General features: G+C 38.6%; 1 protein-coding gene across 3 annotated transcripts in view; it reads right to left on the reverse strand.

Annotated features, from left to right (window-relative positions):
* PCGF5 (polycomb group ring finger 5) overlaps positions 1–19,171 on the reverse strand; it is a 114,783-nt gene that overhangs the window by 30,830 nt on the left and 64,782 nt on the right. For all 3 annotated transcript variants that reach the window (XM_070043884.1, XM_030865068.2, XM_030865067.3), the window contains exons 3-6: positions 15,508–15,604; positions 9,639–9,694; positions 9,466–9,525; positions 6,854–7,002 (exon numbers count right to left, since the gene is read on the reverse strand). In XM_070043884.1, coding sequence (XP_069899985.1) covers positions 6,854–7,002; positions 9,466–9,525; positions 9,639–9,694; positions 15,508–15,604 — 362 coding nt within the window. The remainder of the gene's footprint in view (positions 1–6,853; positions 7,003–9,465; positions 9,526–9,638; positions 9,695–15,507; positions 15,605–19,171) is intronic.

The raw sequence follows: 19,171 nt of genomic DNA on the forward strand, positions 1-19,171 counted from the left end.
TTCAAGTGACTTTCTTTGTGATTTCCCTGAAGATTACAACTGACATCTAAATTTATAACAGTCTACTCTGGAATAATACTATCTTAATTCCAATAGCACAGAAAAATTTGCTCCTATGTAGCTGCTCCCCCCGCCCCCGGCTGTTACTGTCTCAAATTACATCTTTATACTTAGTGTGCCCATTAACATAAATTTAGTTACTGCTTTATGCAGTCATCTTTTAAAGCAGATAGGAGAAAAAAAGTTTACACACAAAACATACTTTACTTTTGCCTTTTATATTTACCTGTGCAGTTACCTTTACTAGTGGTCTCTATTTATTAATGTGGATTTGAGTACTAAGTGTCGTTTTGTTTAAGCCTGAAGGACGCCCTTCATTATTTGCAGAGAAGATCTGGTAGTGACACAGTCTCTTACATTTTGTTTACCTGGCAGTATTTTAAATTCTCCTTCCTTTTTGAAGGGTGTAAGTTTTTGATGGACATAGAATTCTTGGTTGACAGGTTTTTTTCTTTCAGCACTTTGCATATGTCATCCTACTGCCTTCTGGCCTTTATAGCTTCTGATGAGAAATCAGCTACTAACCTTATTGAACATCCTTTGTAACTGATGAGTCACTTCTTTATTGTTGCTTCCAAGATTTTCTGTCTTTTAACAGTTTGATCATTATGAGTCTAGCTATGAATTTCTTTGAGTTTATCATATCTGGAGTTTGTTGGACTTCTGGGATATTTAAAGTTTTTCATCAAATTTGGGAAGTTTTTGGCCAAAAACTTCAAATATACTTTCTGTCCTTTTCTCGTCTTCTTTGGGGACTTCCATTATGTGTATGTTGGTAAGTCTGATGCTATCCTACAGGTATCCACTCATTTTTCTTCATTACTTTTCTTTCTGTTCCTCAAACTGCGTAATCTCAATCTATCTTCAAGTTTTGGGGTTCATTTCCTATGACTCAAATCTGCCACTGAATCCCTTCAGTTAATTTTTCATTTCATTTATTGCACTTTTTAACTCCAGAACATTTAAAAAAATAATTTCTATCTTTTAATTAATATTCTCTAGGTGGTGAGATTGTTCTTGTACTTTCATGTAGATGTTTAGGTATAATTTCTTTTAGTTCTTTGCATATTAAAACTTTTTTTTTATTGGATTATAGTTAATTTACAGTGTTGTTAGTTTCAGCTGTACAGCAAAGTGAATCAGTTATACATATACCTATATCCATTCTTTTTTTTTTTTTAAACATATTTAAGCAGTGGGAATACCACTAAACAGGGACCCCATGTAGATAATTTCTGGGGAAGATGCTAGTGACTTGCATTTACTCTTTATTTCCAGAAGTAGCAAATAAGAGCATGAGCTTTTTTTTTTTTTTTTTTAAGATGTTGGGGGTAGGAGTTTTTATTAATTAATTTATTTATTTTTGCTGTGTTGGGTCTTCATTTCCGTGCGAGGGCTTTCTCTAGTTGCGGCAAGCGGGGGCCACTCTTCATCGCGGTGCGCGGGCCTCTCACTATCGCGGCGTCTCTTGTTGCGGAGCACAGGCTCCAGACGCGCAGGCTCAGTAGCTGTGGCTCACGGGCCTAGTTGCTCCGCGGCATGTGGGATCCTCCCAGACCAGGGCTCGAACCCGTGTCCCCTGCATTAGCAGGCAGATTCTCAACCGCTGCGCCACCAGGGAAGCCCATTCTTTGAGCTGTACAGTAGGTTCTTATTAGCTATCTGTTTTATATATATTAGTGTGTATTTGTTAATCCTAATTTCCTAGTTTATCTGCTCCCCCTCCCTTCACTTTTGGTAACCATAAGTTCGTTTTTTACATCTGTGACTCTATTGCTGTTTTGTAAATAAGTTCATTTGTACCATTTTTTTTAGATTCCACGTATAAGTGACATCATATGATATTTGTCTTTCTCTGGCTTACTTCACTTAGCATGATAATCTCTCAGTCCATCCATGTTGCTGCAAATGGCATTATTTTGTGCTTTTTTATGGCTGAGTAATATTCCATTGTATATACGTACCACATCTTCTTTATCCATTCCTCTGCTGATGGACATTTAATTTGCTTTGATGTCTTGGCTATTGTAAATAGGGCTGTGATGAACAAGAGGGTGCATGTATCTTTTCAAATTACAGTACTCTCCAGATATATGTAGCAATTTACATCCCCACCCTCTCTAGCATTTATTGTTTGTAGATTTTTTGATGATGGTCATTCTGACTGGTGTGAGGTGATACCTCATTGTAGTTTTGATTTGCATTTCTCTAATAATTAGTGATGTTGAGCATCTTTTCAGGTGCTTTTTGGCCATCTGTATGTCTTTTTTGGAGAAATGTCTATTTAGATCTTCCACCCATTTTTTGATTGGGTCATTTTTTTTTTTTTTTTTTGATATTGAGCTGCATGAGCTGTTTGTGTATCTTGGAGATTAATCCGTTGTCAGTTGCTTCAGTTGCAAATATTTTCTCCCATTCTGTGGGTTGTCTTTTCATTTTGTTTATGGTTTCCTTTGCGGTGCAAAAGCTTTTAAATTTAATTAGGACTCATTTGTTTATTTTTATTTTCATTACTCTAGGAGGTGAATCAAAAAAGATACTGCTGTGATTTATGTCAGAGTGTTCTACCTATGTTTTCCTCTAAGAGTTTTATAGTATTTGGCCTTAACATTTAGGTCTTTAATCCATTTTGAGTTTATTTTTATGTATGGTGTTAGGGAGTGTTCTAATTTCATTTTTTAACGTGTAACTTTCCAGTTTTCCCAGCACCACTTATTGGAGAGACTGTCTTTTCTCCATTGTATACCTTGCCTCCTTTGTCGCAGATTAGTTGACCCTAGGTATGTGGGTTTATCTCTGGACTTCTATCCTGTTCCATTGATCTATATTTCTGTTTTTGTGCCAGTACCCTACTGTTTTGATTACTGTAGTCTTTGCACATATCTTAAATGGATGATTTTAAAATGTATATTTAGTCAAGTTCAGTGTCTGGGCATCTTCAGGGACATTTTCTATTGACCGCTTCTTTTCCTATATATGGGCTATACTTTCTTGTTTCTATCTGTCTCATAATATTTTGTTGAAAACTGAACATTTAAAATAATGTGCTAACACTGGAAATCAAACTCCTGCCTGCTCCTCAGGGATTGCTGTTGTGGCTTTTTCTTGTTTCTCATTGTTTAACAACTTTCCTAAACTAATTCTGTAAAGCCTGTATTCTTTACAGTATGTGGCCACTGAAGTTTCTACCTAGTGGTCAGCTAACAACTGCACAGAGATTTCCTTATACACCTGGACCCAGTTAAGTCTCCTAGTCTTTGCTGAGGGACTCTATATGAGTTTTGGGGCACACCTCCAACACTCAACCAGGTTGTTGACAATTCTGCCTAAGTCTTCACTTCCTGCTTGTGCAGAGCCTCAAGGTCAGCCAAAGGTGACAGTTTAGGGCCTACTAATTGACTCTGAAAGTTTTTGCCAGTTTTTTCACTGCTTTTATGGAGGAGCAAATTTTTGGCAGTCCTTACTCTTCTATTTTCATTACCTTCTTGCTCTTGACTTTTGAACTGAAGTAGGTATACTGTATAAACCATACATGCAACTACTACACCACCACATTTGAGAATCTCATCCTACTACAGAGGAATGAGATGGTTGAGAAGGCTGTAAAGGAATGCAGGCATAATTTTTCTGTCTTTAAGCGGTATGTAATCCAGTTTCAAGGAAAAAACACACACCAAAAAAGAAAAGACAATATCAGTGCCTGGTACCTTTAGGAACACAATAAATGCTGATTTAATAAATAAATGCAAGTCTTAGAATTTCAGAAGGGATTCACTAAGGTGGAAAAAACGTCACAAAAAATAGAGGTCTCTTGGGTCTTGACAGAAGTCTAGGACAGTGGTGAGAACAGGGAAGAAAAAGGAAGGACTATTCAAAGTTTTAGAGGGTTTTAAATATTCTTAATACAAGCCTTTATATATTCTGGATGCAAATCCTTTGTCAAATATGGGTGCCAACTTTTATGTTGGTATTCACAAATAAATGACAATAATCCTGTGTCTTGAGAGACAGATTCATTGATGGGAATAATGGAAGATAAACTCATCAAGATAGGGGTTAGTGAAAGAGCTTGAATGCTAACACAAGGAGTTAATACTTGATTCTAGAATGTGGCAAACTATGGCCATAGCCCTCAAGCCAAATCTGGCTATCTATTTTCGTTAGTAAAGTTTAATTGGAACACAGCCAAGCCAGTTTGTTCACTATCGTCTATGGCTGCTTTACTGCTAAAATAAGCAAGCTGAGTAGTTGCAACAAAGCCCATATGGCCCACAGCGCCCAAAGTGCCTACTACTTGACCCTGACAGTGGCCATGAGTGCTTGCACACACGCAGGCTGAAGCCTCAGCCCTGCATAATAAAAGAAATTAAGGATACAGGAAACAGTTCAGACTACTTTCAAAAATCTAGATATAAGGTGAGCAGCAGTGGACTGAGGGGAATTTTTCAGGACTTATGACTGGTTGAAGGGGAAGGGTAGAAGGTAAAAAACATCCAAGATTTTGAATTTCTATGATTGGCTGAAAGATAGTAGTGAACCAGATGTAAAATAGACAGCTAGTGGGAAGCAGCTGCATAGCACAGGGAGATCAGCTTGGTGCTTCGTGACCACCTAGATGGGTGGGATAGGGAGGGGATATGGGGATATACGTATACGCATAGTTGATTCACTCTGTTATACAGCAGAAACTAACACACCATTGTAAAGCAATTATACTCCAAGAAAGGTGTTAAATAAAAATAAACAAATAAAACTTAAAAAAGAAAAAAAAGATGGTAGTGATAACTGAAACAGTATATTTGGAGTAAACTTAGGTGGAAGTACAGTATGACAAATTTGTCTTTAAACGTGTTAAGTTTTATGTATTAGTGAAACTCCCAACTAGGATACTGAAAGTAGTTAGAGATATAATACTTCCACTTGGGAGAGATGGCAGGTTTGGAAAGGGGGATTTGAAAGTTCTTTGAATAGCTGAAAACACAAAAAATAGAAGTGACCTCCTAGGATGACTGTAGAGAGAGAATAATTGAGTGGAGGACTAGGTATTAGCTATACTCACATATATAAAGCAGAAGACAGGAAGTAGTAGAGTCAGTGGAGACAGTATAGGAGTGGCCAGAGAGAAAAGGTGAGAATTGGGGAGCACAGTATATATCATGTAGGCTGTAAAAGTGGTTTTAAGAATGAAGGTAGAAGGATGGAGAAAAGTCTATGAAGGAAAGAGTGAAAAGATAAAAAGTCAACTGGAATGGCAAAGCGTCCAAGAGGCCAAAAAGAATATCAAGGCAGGGGGTAGTTAATTTTTCAGATGAATTTCTAAAATGCAATGTTTTATAACTTTCATACTAGAAAGCCTGCAGAGAAGTAGACTTCACATTTATTTATGAAGAGATATTCCACCTTTCTATTGACTTAATTTTCACTACAAGATAATAACTCATGTACTAGAGAGCTAAAGAATGATCATAATCTCTATTAAGAAAAACATCCCCAAAAGAGGATTACAGAAATGACTGGGAATAAGAGAGAAATGTAAAGTTATTAAAAATTGATGAAAAGACTGACAAAAAGGAAAGGGTGCTGCACCAGAGCATAAAAGCCAATAGGGAAGCCTGGAAGGATAAATAGGTACAGTGGCCACTTCTCTAAATACTGCTGTACTCTAATACATGCCTTGTCCAACCAACCTCTCTTAACTAAATGAAATACCTTATTGTATTATAACTGTTTGTATGTATAAGACCCAACCAAAAGTCCCTGAGTGAAAAAAACTTATTATTTACATCTTCACTGACTAATATCCACATAGTGGATAAATATTCATTGAATCACTATGCTAATACATATTTCTTTTTGCAAGATGCTGGGAAAACTTAATCAGAGTTGAAAAATTTTGTTTTTAACTTCCTGACAGGAAAATTTCATTAAATGTATTAGTAAAAAATTCATTAAATGAATTTTTTAAATACATTTAAAAAATTAAATGTATTAGTAAAAAAACTTGGGCTTCCCTGGTGGCGCAGTGGTTGAGAGTCCACCTGCTGATGCAGGGGACACGGGTTCGTGCCCCGGTCTGGGAAGATCCCACATGCCGCTGAGTGGCTAGGCCCGTGAGCCACGGCCGCTGAGCCTGCACGTCTGGAGCCTGTGCTCCGCAACAGGAGAGGCCACAACAGTGAGAGGCCCGTGTACCGCAAAAAAAAAAAAAAATTCAACTCACTGGCCTACAGATCACACAGGGGAAGTAAAGGAAAAGTTCACGGGTACTTTATGACATCCAACAAAACCAATTATGTTGTTCATAAAATGTATTAGCCATGACATGGATAGCTTTTTTGAATTGCAAATAAAAACAGAGAAACAAAAGAGAAAATCAGAAGAGGATGAATAAAAGGTTGAGGATGTTTCCCAACATGAAACGATCTGAGTCTGAGTTGGTGACTACACTTAAAAAGGGAAAAACAGTGTATATGAACTCCCAACAAAGGTATAAAAGGAGGTTGAAAGAGGAGAAATAGAGGCGTGATTCTCCTCATTGGCCACTAGGTGGTGGCAGTGACCCAGGACGGTTCAGTTGTGAGGTTTAGAAATCAGGAGCCTGAAGTAAGCAACTGCTTGGCTATTTGCAGGTAAGAGACTGTAGGAGAATGACATTCTATTTGTTTAATAAAAAATGTGAAATAATAAAAAATTTGAAAGCACACATTCTGAAACAGTAGGAAAATTCATCAACACGTTATGAAAGGTTTACTATAAATGATTATGAAAAAAACAACTGTACTTGTCCACTCACCTTTACTACATTGTCCCCTGATTGTCCATTATTTCGTAAACAATCTAGACATATAGCAATTTGTGGGTCACTTCTGTGATAGTCTTTATCATCTTGATTTTCATCACCTTCTTCATCTACTTTAGGTTTGTCAACTTTTGAAGTATCATCTGTATAATTTAAATAAAGCTAAGTTAACTCAGTTTGATTTTATAGTTAAGCAACAATATACTAACCATGAAAACAAACTTTAAAAAACATTTCTTAACAGTTTTTGATGAAGAATATATAACTGAAACTTTTAGTACCTTTAAATGTCCCAACCACTCAACAATGGAAATATTTTTAAAAAACCCATCAGTGACTTATGAACATAGCTTACGACTTCTAGGCTCACTGGGACATCCAAATGAAAGACTCAGGACTAGCTATATTTGGTCACAAAAATGACTGCCATTAGTGATGAGACCGCTTAGAAATTGATAAGATATAAAAATACTTCCAAATTCTATATATATTCAAAACTTAAAACCAAGTACTCTTTTCAAACTAAAATATTCTCTAAGTTCTCAAAATTTCAAATTACTAGATATTCATAAAATTAGCTAGTGAAATAAATAGAATGAATTAGCTTTTTTAACATATATGTAACTATGTAGCATTAAAACACCATCAAAGAAATCTGAGTAGCATACTATAAACAAATGTATTTAACCTATGAAATACCAGAAGGCTACATATAATGCAACTATATTTGTTGATTCATTCATTTACTGAGTGCCTTGAACTCTGTTAAGACTAACTAGGCCTGAGGAAACAATATTGAAACTGTAGTGTTATCATCCTCACCCTCATCGTGTCAGAGTATTTAGGAGGAGGTACAGGCAAGTAAAGAAAACAGACGGAGATGTCGATAAGGACTCTGATATAAGAGGTAAGATAGACCAGGTGGGCACATATAACAGAGTTAATAAACCCAAACTCTGGGGTGAAGCAGAGATTCAGGGGAGATTTCCAGATAAAATGTCTGTAAGCTGAAACTTGAAAGAATTAGTCAGCCAAGCATTACAGTATAGAAAATCCCAGGGAAAAAAAAGACCACTTAGCTCCTCTTTAATGACTGTAGTGAAAGCATTACAGATGTTATCATACAGGGCAGGTGGGCTCTCTCTTCTGCCTTTTTGTATGGAACCCACATAGACAGGAGCTGCCTTCTATGAACCAAGATCCAGCTCCAAGAAAAGGTCCAAATTCTTCACCCAAACTAAAGACCAAATATGATAAAATACTTTAAAAAGGCAGAAATATGGGAAAAGGGAGATAAACACAAAGTAGGCTACAGTCCTTGGCTAGTCAATCTGTAAGACACACAGTCATGGACTAACCCGACCCCATAGCTTCTGATGACAAGGCCTGGCTCCTGTCCTCTTGAAAAAGCAGGCAAAAACTGGAACATTCAGTCAATTTTACCTATATTTTTAGTATAGCACTACTGTCTAAATTGCAATTTACACTTGGGTAAAACAAGCCTTTAGTTAAGTCGTTTTTTGCCAGGCTTGGCTTCTTTGCCCATTTCAGTGTTTTGATTATAGATTAAAAATAATCCCTTGCTACCTTATTCCAATCATTCAAAACTATTCTCAAACCTCCCCTGCTATAGGAAGCCAGCCCTGCACAGTTAAGTTGAACTAAAAAAACTCTGATCCCCATTTTACATATGAAGTGAGAAAGCCATTTTAATGATATGTAATTGACAATCCTGTGAATCGTATAGAAAAACCAGGGATGGAAGACTGAGCTCACAAGTGAGCCTATAAAAACAGACATATATCCTTGAAAGATTTCCATGGTATTTTTAGGCCATCTTGAAACAAACCTCATATTTAACGTCAATAAGAAAGGATACTACTTATAATTTCAGATACGTTGTACTTCTTTTTCTTTTGTGTGAATTATATACATGCTAAAAACATTACTCTGCCCAGTAATGTTTGCCACTTTCCTTAATTATTAAAAATTGCTGATTTCTGAGGCTCCTGGGACCCAAAAGGGAAATTTGGTCACTTAGCATAGGTGATGGGGAAAATTCCCATAAGTGTCTAGAAATATTTTTCAAATTTTAGGATATATAAATTTGTATCATCTGAGCTCTACCTATGAAAAGTTCGTTCCAGATTATCAGAGCACGGCAAGATCCTCTGATCTGGCTCTCAGCCACATCCCAGTTCCCTCTCCTATTAAACACACAAAATAAAATACAACAGCAAACGCCTCACTGTTTAGTTGCAGGCTATGGCTATTTCTGACTTCAGTCTCCTTTAGCTCTCCAGCTAATACTGCTATAATCAACGGTCACTCTTCTGTTTTATCTCCTTTTTCTCTTCCCAATTTCCTCTATTTCCAATTACCTTCAACTGGACTGACTCCAGATTTACATGCATTTATTTAAAATCTCATGATTCTATATAAAAAGTTCATAATCAGAGAAAGGTTCAGAATGTAAAGGGGTACATGAATTGTACCCCTTGTACAGGAGAAACTTGAGCTTGAAGAGACAGATTAGTTCACCACAGCTACAAAAAGCTGACCAATTTGAGAGATTCCATCAGATATAGAAGTAAAAAAAAAATCACCTTGTCCATTTTCTTGAGGCTTGTTTTTCTTCCAAAATTCAGACTCACGCTCAAGTTCTTCTAATTTAAAAGAAAAAATTATAAAAGTAATAGAAACACAATCATGAAGTCTTTAACAGAAATGGTGATTTCACAAAACACAAAACTCTGCAAGAACCCAAAGAGCAACTTACGTTCTCGTAGTCCAGGGACCAACTTAAATATAATTTCCTCTAATGTGTTATCCAACCTTCCAAAGAGGAAAAAAGAGAATATACAAACAATGAAGACATCAAAATCCAATAGGTAAACCATTTAAGATCTGCATCTCACATATACTACAAAATATAGAACATACACAGTTTTGGCACAAGTACCACACCCAACTGCTCTGCGAGTGGAGCACATCTATTTCTAGCCTGTCCCAGTGGAACACAGATTACAAAAATGGTCCCGTCCCCAGCTCTCTCTACAATCTTGCCCCTCTGAACAGGACTTTGATAAACGGATGGAGTCTATTTCTCTACTCCGAGAATATGGGCCAGCCCTGAAATGTGCTCGGGCCAAAAGGATGTGGCACAAGTGACACTGCTTAGCTCTGAGCGCAAGCCTTATGAGGCATATCACGTGCTTTGGTGTGCTTTCTTGGAATCGTGCCACCATTAGAACGAGTCTGGAGGACACTATGTCCAAGGAGCCAAGCTGCCCTACTGAGGCCATCTCACACTAGGTCATGGACAGTCCAATCCAACAGGACAGAACCCAGGCCAGGATCGGCAGGGCAGCAACTGACCAGCCTCTGACTGCAGTCACCAGAGCGAGCCCAGCCAAGACCAGCAGACCCACCTGGATCTGTGAGCCACACAGAACTGTGAGGAATAATAAGTGCTTTTACTGTTGTGTTCAGCATGAAAGTTAGGGGCGGTTTGTTATACAGCAATAGCTGATGCAGCCAGCTATTGCTTTCAGAATCTCTACCACAACTCTGGCTCTTTCCTATGAAAGAAATAATCTCCAGTCTTCTCTTCTGAGAAATTTAGACCATTTTTCCTAGATAAAAAACGCAACTATTTCCCTTGACATTTTTCTCGTCTCCTTTTCCTGCTGTATCTGAGCACAACTGTTCCTTTCCACGGCTTTCATTTCTTCATCTTGTCCTGCTGCTCCTGAGACACCCTTTCCGCTCATCTCCTTCATCCTGCTCGGCGGCATGACCCTCCTCCAACTGAAAACACGGCTACGCTTCTCACAGCTAAAAAGCCCCCAAACCTTGGCTTAACCTATTGTCTTTTCAAGCTGTTAGCAGATACACAACCTCTTCTTCCAACTGGAAAAACTAAGAAATCACAGTTGACATTATTTCTGTCACATACTTTTGCTTCTTTTACTCGACTGAACTCCTCAAATCATCCATAACTTCCATAATGAATAGATTTAAAATTTTTTTGAGAGCTAAAATTTAAAAAATCTTACTTTTAAAGTCATTTTTCTCCTCATTGCTCTGCAACAGTTTATCAGTGCTGCCTGACGCTGCCTCCTTGAGAATTTCCTTTCCTGGTTTTTCTTTTTTTCTATCAACTCCCTTTGTCCCCAAGATATTTTTCTTTTTCCAACTACCTCTACATCTGAGTATTCTCCTTTGCTCTGCTCTCTGCACCCTCTGACCTTTTCTACAGGCCGCCTTCCTTGAAGATCTCATCCACTTGTGTGACTTCAAAACTAACATACAGGCAGACAACACATATATACACAAACACACATTGCATCTCTCTGCTGAGCTCAAGCGCCATACTTCCAACAGATGTTGAGTATCCCGAGCACCTCCTTTTGTTCATATATGTCAAGACTCTCTTATCTATTCTCCTTCAACAAAATACTGAATACCTGTCTTACTTTCTAAAAATTAAATTTAGAAATGATACCGTATCATTCCCAAACAGGCTCAAAATGCAAGCATTATTTTAACCTACCTGTCTCTCCTGCTTCACATATTTACTCACCAAGCCCCAAACAGCTGCTTCTCAATGTTCCTCCCACCCAGTCTTTCCACATTCCCATCCTTCCGTTCCCTCAATTACCACCCTATTTAGAGGACAGCATAGAGATGTTTCCCTTTACCTTGACATGCTCATAGTGAATTTTCCTTAAGCACTAATTTGATCATTATTTGCCTGCTCGAGAACTAATTTCTTCCTACCACCTGGCTTCACGTGTTTATATAACTTGAGTTCAACCTGCAAACTGTAACTGGTGCTGCTCTCTTGTTGCTCTTCTCTAGCCAACTGACTCACTCAATTATCCTCAAGAATGCCTCGCCTTTTCCAATCTGTTTTCCTCCCTCATGCTCTTCATCCTGGCTCAAAGACTTTTTTCCAGTTCCTACTCTCCAACCAAACCGATGTTACCTGATTCTTCAGGACTTACCTACTAACTCCTTCACAGAGTTTTCCCAGACTATTTAATAGTAGCAGTGTTTAAGAGAAGTATTATTTCTCTTCTTCTTAATATTTGTTTTATTAATGTAATACACATGTATAATTTACAAATCAAACTTCCCTGTAACCTTATATGAAAACACAACATTTTTATGCCCCGCTCTCTCTGTTCCTGATTCCTACAACCCCAGGGGCAACTGCTTTCAAATCCAAGCTGTTTTATCTAGTATTTACTTTCATATTTCTATATATATGATAGACGGATGATAGATTAAAAAACAAAGCCATTCTTTCTCTGCTGTCTAGGTCTTTCTGACCTCCTTCTGTGGGAGATAAAGGTTTAGCTCTCTGATATCATCCTGCCATGCCCCTTTCCTCCCAACATACGTTTTCCCAACTCTCATCTTCCTAATAGTCTTACTGTCATTTTAAAAATAATGAGTGTTTACATGGTTAGGATTCTCTAAATATTCACAGTGTACTCTGATTAAAGATATCCCCTCCTTCAATTTTTTTCTTTCCCTGGCGTTAGTAATTGCTTTCTTTTCTTCATCTGCTACATACCCATTCCGAAATTCTCTGAAAGAATTTTCTTCTTACTATGCACAAACAGTTCAGGAATCAACTAGTTCCATTCCTGTCCCCGCAGGACATCACCCCTCACCAACGTCATGTTCTCGCTGCCCTCGCCGTCCATTCAGGACTACCCCACAGCAGTCATTAGAGCCACAGCTTGCATGCACTTTGGACTCCCCTGTCCCTCCCTCACTTGCTCAGAATCATGTGGTGTAACCACACCACCAGTCCAATCCAGCTCTCCATCACCTTCTACCCATGGGCTGGAAAGCCCAACCACACCCCTTCAAATTCGTAACTACAACCCAGGTGCGCCTTTCAGGTTGCCAGGACTCACACTACACTTCCCAGTCCATTTATTCTCTTACTTTCCTGGACAACACACTTTCTTCTCTTGCCAACCCCTACACCCGCCTTTTCCCCCCTTACTCTTGGCTGATAAACATCTTCTCCTCAGAGAGACACAAACTTGCAGACTCTGACCACCACATCTACCTATGGCCTCTGCACCCATGTCTACTCTGCCCTCCTACCTGCTGCTATACATGACCTGTAGGAAGCCAGTCTCTTCTATTAGATTTCACTCCCTCTCAACCACCCAAGAACACTGCTTCAGCAATGCCCTCTCTCCCCAACTCTATTATTACCTTTTTGCTCTTTCTTGGATTAGTCCCTTCACACATGCCATTATTCCTCCCATATCACAACAAAACAGAAAACCTTCTTGACTGTACTTCTCTGAACGGCTACCACCCCATTTCTTTGCTCCCACTCCCATTTGTGGCAAAACTTGAGAAAGTTGTCTATACTCGCTGTTTTTAATTCTTCTTCCTCCCTTTCTCTCCTGTAACAATCCAGTTAGGTTTTTGCCTCACAGCTCTACTGAAAGTGCTCTTGTCAAGGCTGATGACCTCCAAGTTGCCAAATCCAACCGTCAACTCTGTCTTCACCTTACAACATCAGACACAGTCCATCACTCCCTCTTCTTTGCTTGGCTTCCAAGCCACACACTTGGATCCTCCCTCTCCTGTACTGACTGTGCCTTTTCAGTTTCCTTTGCTGGTTCTTCCTCCTCTCCCTGACCTCTCAATGTTGGAATGCTCCAGGGATCAATCCTTGGTCCTCTACTCTTCTCTCTGCACTCACACCCGTGCATGATCTCATCCAGTGCCACAGTTTTACATACTGTCTACATGCTGAAGACTGCCAGATATTTAACCCCAGCCAGACCTCTCCCCTTGAAATCACAGACCTGCCAACTTCTCTCTTCTCTGAAATGATTAACAGACTTAACAGACTCAACTTGTCCAAATCCAAACTCCCCATCTACCTGTCCCCCAAACCTGCTCTATCCTTAGTCTTCCTTATCTCCGTTAATGACAAGCCCATTCTCTAATTGCTCAGGTCAGAGGTCAGGTCCACAATCTCTGAGCTCCTGGCCCACTACCCAGGCTCCCACGCTGCTCCTCAGACAAGTTGCAGGTGCCCTCCTAACTCATGACTGACTCAGGCCGTGTGCACTGGCTGCTGCCCTGACCTGGAGCAGGCACGCTTTCCTCAGATTTATGCATGGCTAATTCCCTCAGAGACAGCAATTCCGTGCTCAGATCTCACCTTCTCAATGAGGCCTATCCTTACCGTTTTATTTAAAGCTGGCATCTGTCCCTCCCTTCATACCTCTGACGCCCCTCACTTACAGCACCTTCTCAGAGTTGCTGATTCAGAGGGTCTGAGGCGGGGCCCAAGAACTGCCGTTTCTAATAAGATACTAATGGTTTGGGGACCACACTTTGAAAACCAATGGGCCAGACGTTTACTTATAGACAAATTATTCCAACTATAGGTACTAACATAGAAAAGAAGTCTAAAATGTAAGACTTACAAATCCAGACTTATAGAATGATGGCAAACATCACATAGAGATGAAGTTAGTAAGGGCTCTCTAGAGAATATCTAATTCTGTTTTTCAACAGGGTACTTTCCTGAGATTGCACAGTTGATCTATGGTACAGCTATGGTAGGAACAGTGGGAAGAAAATGGGCTTAGTGGTGAGGACACCTGGTTTGTAGCTGGGAAGTAACATCTGAGTTTGCTAGGACCTTAGGCAATGTTGTGTCACTTCTATAAATTTCAATTTCTAATCTTGAAAAAGGGTTTGGATTAAGATCTTATGTAGCACTTCTATCTTTAAAAATATATGATTATACTTCTTTATATTATTATTATTATTTGGTATAATGATTATACCAGTAAGTAAATGGTAAAAAGGTAGTCATTTTAAAAATTCTTTTAAGTTTTACATAAATGTTTGTACACTCTTTTTGAATATATGATACAGCTTGAAAAATTAATAGTATCAAGATTAGTATCCCTGACCATCAGGTCTGCCCTCTTTCCACTACCGTGTAGCTCAGCAAATATAGAGTATTTTGTAGAATATTAAAATACTGAAAATAGGGGACTTCCTTGGTGGCGCAGTGGTTAAGAATCCTCCTGCCAATGCAGGGGACACAGGTTCGAGCCCTGGTCCGGGAAGATCCCACATGCCATGGAGCAACTAAGCCCATGTGCCACAACTACCAAGCCTGCGCTCTAGAGCTGTGAGCCACAACTGCTGAAGCCCATGTGCCTAGAGCCGGTGCTCCACAACAAGAGAAGCCACCGCAATGAGAAGCCCGCACACCACAAGGAAGAGTGGCCCCCGCTCACTGCAACCAGAGAAAGCCTGCATGAAGCAACGAAGACCCAACACAGCGAAAATAAATAAATAAATCTAAAATACTGAAAATAACTACAACTAAAGTAACTCAGAGCCTGAGATAAAGTTATAATTTTTAACTTGGAAATGTGTTTCTTAAATATTTAATATGCACAGCCTTGTTTTTCATGTCCTCTTAATAAAATACTTTAAATTGAAATAAAATGCTTTAAAATGAAAATCATAAAACCTACATTAACTGAGTCAAAGCGCTAACAAGTATGATGCATAATAAAAATTAAGAGTTTATGTAATTTATTTAAGTTAGCTGAACTAAAACTACATTTACGTACCTCAACATTTCTAACGGGTTTGTCTCATGAACCTGGTTGCCACACCTTGGACAATCATTGCTGTCTTCAAAGTGCTGGACAATACAAGTCTTACAGACTGAGAAGAAAAAGGATGTTAGGTTAAAATGCATCATTTGAACTTAATGTAATTAGAAATAGTCCTTAAAAATTATCTACTACATGTAAAATACCATTCTTTAATCAATAAAACCTTAAAATTATAACACTATAGAAAAGAACCAACTGAAATAAAGCCTACTGCCACAATATAAAAAGTATAGACTATTTTGCTTATTGTTTTTTAAATATATTCACAAACCAAACAATTTATTCATAGCACTATAAAAAAAGCTGATGCGTTTACATAAAATGATAAGGTTTTCATTTAAAGAAGTAGAACAAGGAAAGGTAGAAGCTGGTAAGTCAGGCCCATCCTTTCTTCTCCAAATAAAAATCAAATCTGAAGCACAAAATCTGTGTAAATTAAAGATTCACTTTCCATGCAATGTTGAAAAAACCTGAAAATCTAGTATGTTATCTTTAGAGATTTTAGAAATTTACCCCCAAACTGGAAATATGAAAAAAATATTCTGTTAAAATTATCTCAAAATTAACAGGGCTAGAAAGTACTCATAAATGTAAGCTTTGAACATACAGAATCTCAAATTCAAATATTTATGTGTGTGAAATTATTAATTACGAAACCATGGATTTTCTATGTAGCTCTATTTAGAAGACCGATGGTATCTGCAGATGTGGAACTCGCGGATATGGAGGGCCGACTGTAAGGGACTTGAGCCTCAGAAGATTTTGGTATCCACGGGGATCTTGGATAAATTAGCAAAATTGATGGATGGCAAAATAAAAATATACATATTATAAAAAAAAAAGCTGGTAAGTCTGCATTTATTTCTTTTACTAAAGGTTTATTTGAATGCAACATAAATAGTTCTTAATAATACTTGAGAGTTTCCAGTATGTCTGGATTACTTTTTACTGGCAGGGTGCTCCTGGGACTAGCCAAGAGTTACAACGGAACTTCTGGCCTGTGCAGAGTATGATGAGTTTGTGCTCACAGATACCATAATTCCAAGGGGCACGAAGTATGGGTAGTGACATCAAGCTGGTACAAAAGCACAAGAGGTAAACCGAAAGAATGACTGAGAAACTGAAAGGGATAATTAAGATTTCAAATAAAGATTATAAACAAAGACAACAAAAATATGATTTGTGGCTTTTTGGCCACAAGCCTATACAGCCTGCCACTCCTCCAAATAATACTCCAAATAATACTAATCGTTCTGGTTATGAATCTCTCCCACCTTTTCCCTAAGCTTCTTACCTATCAATTGTCTTGCTCAAAAACCTTTGACATATTTACAGCATCTGAACTATAAGAATTTTTCAGTCCAATTCCCTATTCCAATACCCCCTCCTCCATTTTATTACCCTGTGTAATCTTAAATTTTCACCTGGTACTGATCAGCTCCCCCTTTTACAACTCCATTACAAACTACTTTCCCCCCTCCTTAAGCCCCACACTATCTAAAACAAGTAAAAGTTTATGTAAACAATTGATCAAGAGTACACACTAGGATTCCTACCACTGAGATTAGGTCTGAAAGTTCAAACACATCACACATACTGGTCAGAGCAACAATGGTCGGGGAAGAATTCTCCTCAGTAAATAATTTTAAAATTATCAGTACATCCAGAGAATAGTATCTTGGTATTTCCTTTCACTTATTTATTCATCGATTCAATAGCCAAGCACTGTACTAGAAGTTGGGGGTGCAGGGGTAAACAAAACAAAGTCCATACCCTTATGGAGCTTATATTCTATTTGGGAAGTGAAAGAATTTTAGTTAGTAATAAGTGATATTTACAAAACAAACACAAAAATGATAGAGTGGGTGCGTGTGTGCGTGCCAGAGAGAGAGAGAGAGAGGGAGAGGGAGACGGAGAGGGAGAGGGAGGGAGGGAGGGAGGGAGGAGAGGGAGGGGGGAGAGAGAGAAGGGGGGAGAGAGAGAAGGGGGGAGAGAGAGGGAGAGAGAGAGGGAGAGAGGGAGGGAGGGAGAGGGAGGGAGGGAAGGAGAGGGAGGGGGAGAGAGGGGGAGGGAGGGGGAGAGAGGGGGAGGGAGAGAGCACATGTGTGATCAGGGTAGGACTTCCTAAGAAGGTAACATCTGAGCAGATTCTTTTGTTGTAAGAGTACACCCGAGTCCCCTATTCTCTACCTCTTTTTACCATGACATACATCCATTAGGGTAACAACCCTTTACTATAATTCTCACAAAATTTGGATGAAGACAGTATTAGAAAACCTTAAAAAAGAAAAAGCTTAGATATGAATATATCTGTCCTCCAAATTTCTTGGCCTCCAAAACATTCTAAATGTCTTTTAAAAAGTTAATGTTTGGGAGGGACGGCTGCCTTGCTAAGCCACACTGAGGCAGAAGGAAAAAAAGCTGAATTCTTTTGCAGATTGCTGGTATTTGCTCTTTTCCCAGGGACACTAGATACATCTCTGAAATTTGGGAAAGAAGGCAAATAGTACAGATAAGAGGCAAGAATGAAGGGGTATTATAAAGCCTGATCTTGTCCTGAATCTCTGATCCTGCCCTGGGGCTCTGTCGTTCAAAAGGTTTATCATGCTCAAGGTATTCAGGAATTCCTGGTTGTCTACCGGCCTTGGCCAAACAGAGAGGCACATGACATGCCCAGAGCAAGTCTTCATCTAGGTCAGCCAAAAGGCTAAGGGCAGGAGCCTATCCTCCCAGGGGCAAAGATACTAATCTAGGTTGTTCAAGAAAGAAATGTGAGGCTCATTTGTCCAGAGGTGCACACAGTTTCAAGAATAAGGCTGCTTAAGGCCAAGGCAGCCCCAGTGCTCAAGGATGCTGATGGGGAATATTAATCTATATTCTAGATCGGGACTGTCCAACACGATAGCCACTAGCGGCATGTGGCTCCCAAGCACTTGAAATGTTGCTACTTCAAGTTGAGATGTGCTGTAAGTGTAAAACACATGCCAGATTTTTAGAATGAAAAAAATCTCATTAATGTTATATTAATTACATGTGGAACTGATAAGATTTTAGACATTGGATTAAATAAAATATATTAAAACTAATTTCATTTGTTTTTTTTTAAGTGGCTACTAGAAAATTTAAAATTACACAGGTGGCTCACATTTTATTTCGACTGAATAGTGCTCAACAGAGGGAGATAGAAAGCCCCATCAGGAGGTGAATTTATTTTTCACATCAACATTTGAGATACAGTATCTTATTCTACTTTTGCAGATGAAGAAGAGGTTTTTACAAGCTAGGTAACCTGCCTTCCCTGATGAATGGCAGCACAGAGACTTGAATCCAGGATTTCTGATATGAAATCGAATTTTGCAGATTAAAAAAATGTTTTTAACTTTACAAAGGAAAAGAATGTAATGTAGAAATACCATCCCCCCAAAACATCTTTAGCATCTCTGCTAAATCTGACCACCAAGTAAACATGACAGATAAGCCATCCCATAGGGCATAGGAATTAACCTTACTACATAAAATATTACATTAAAAGAATTAAAAAAATTTTTTTACAGAGGCTAAGGCACGTAATTGTCTTTAATTAAATTTTTTTCAAATAGTTTAAGAGAAAAATTTA

The sequence above is a fragment of the Globicephala melas genome, chromosome 16 (genome assembly GCF_963455315.2).
Source record: "Globicephala melas chromosome 16, mGloMel1.2, whole genome shotgun sequence".
NCBI lineage: Eukaryota > Metazoa > Chordata > Mammalia > Artiodactyla > Delphinidae > Globicephala > Globicephala melas.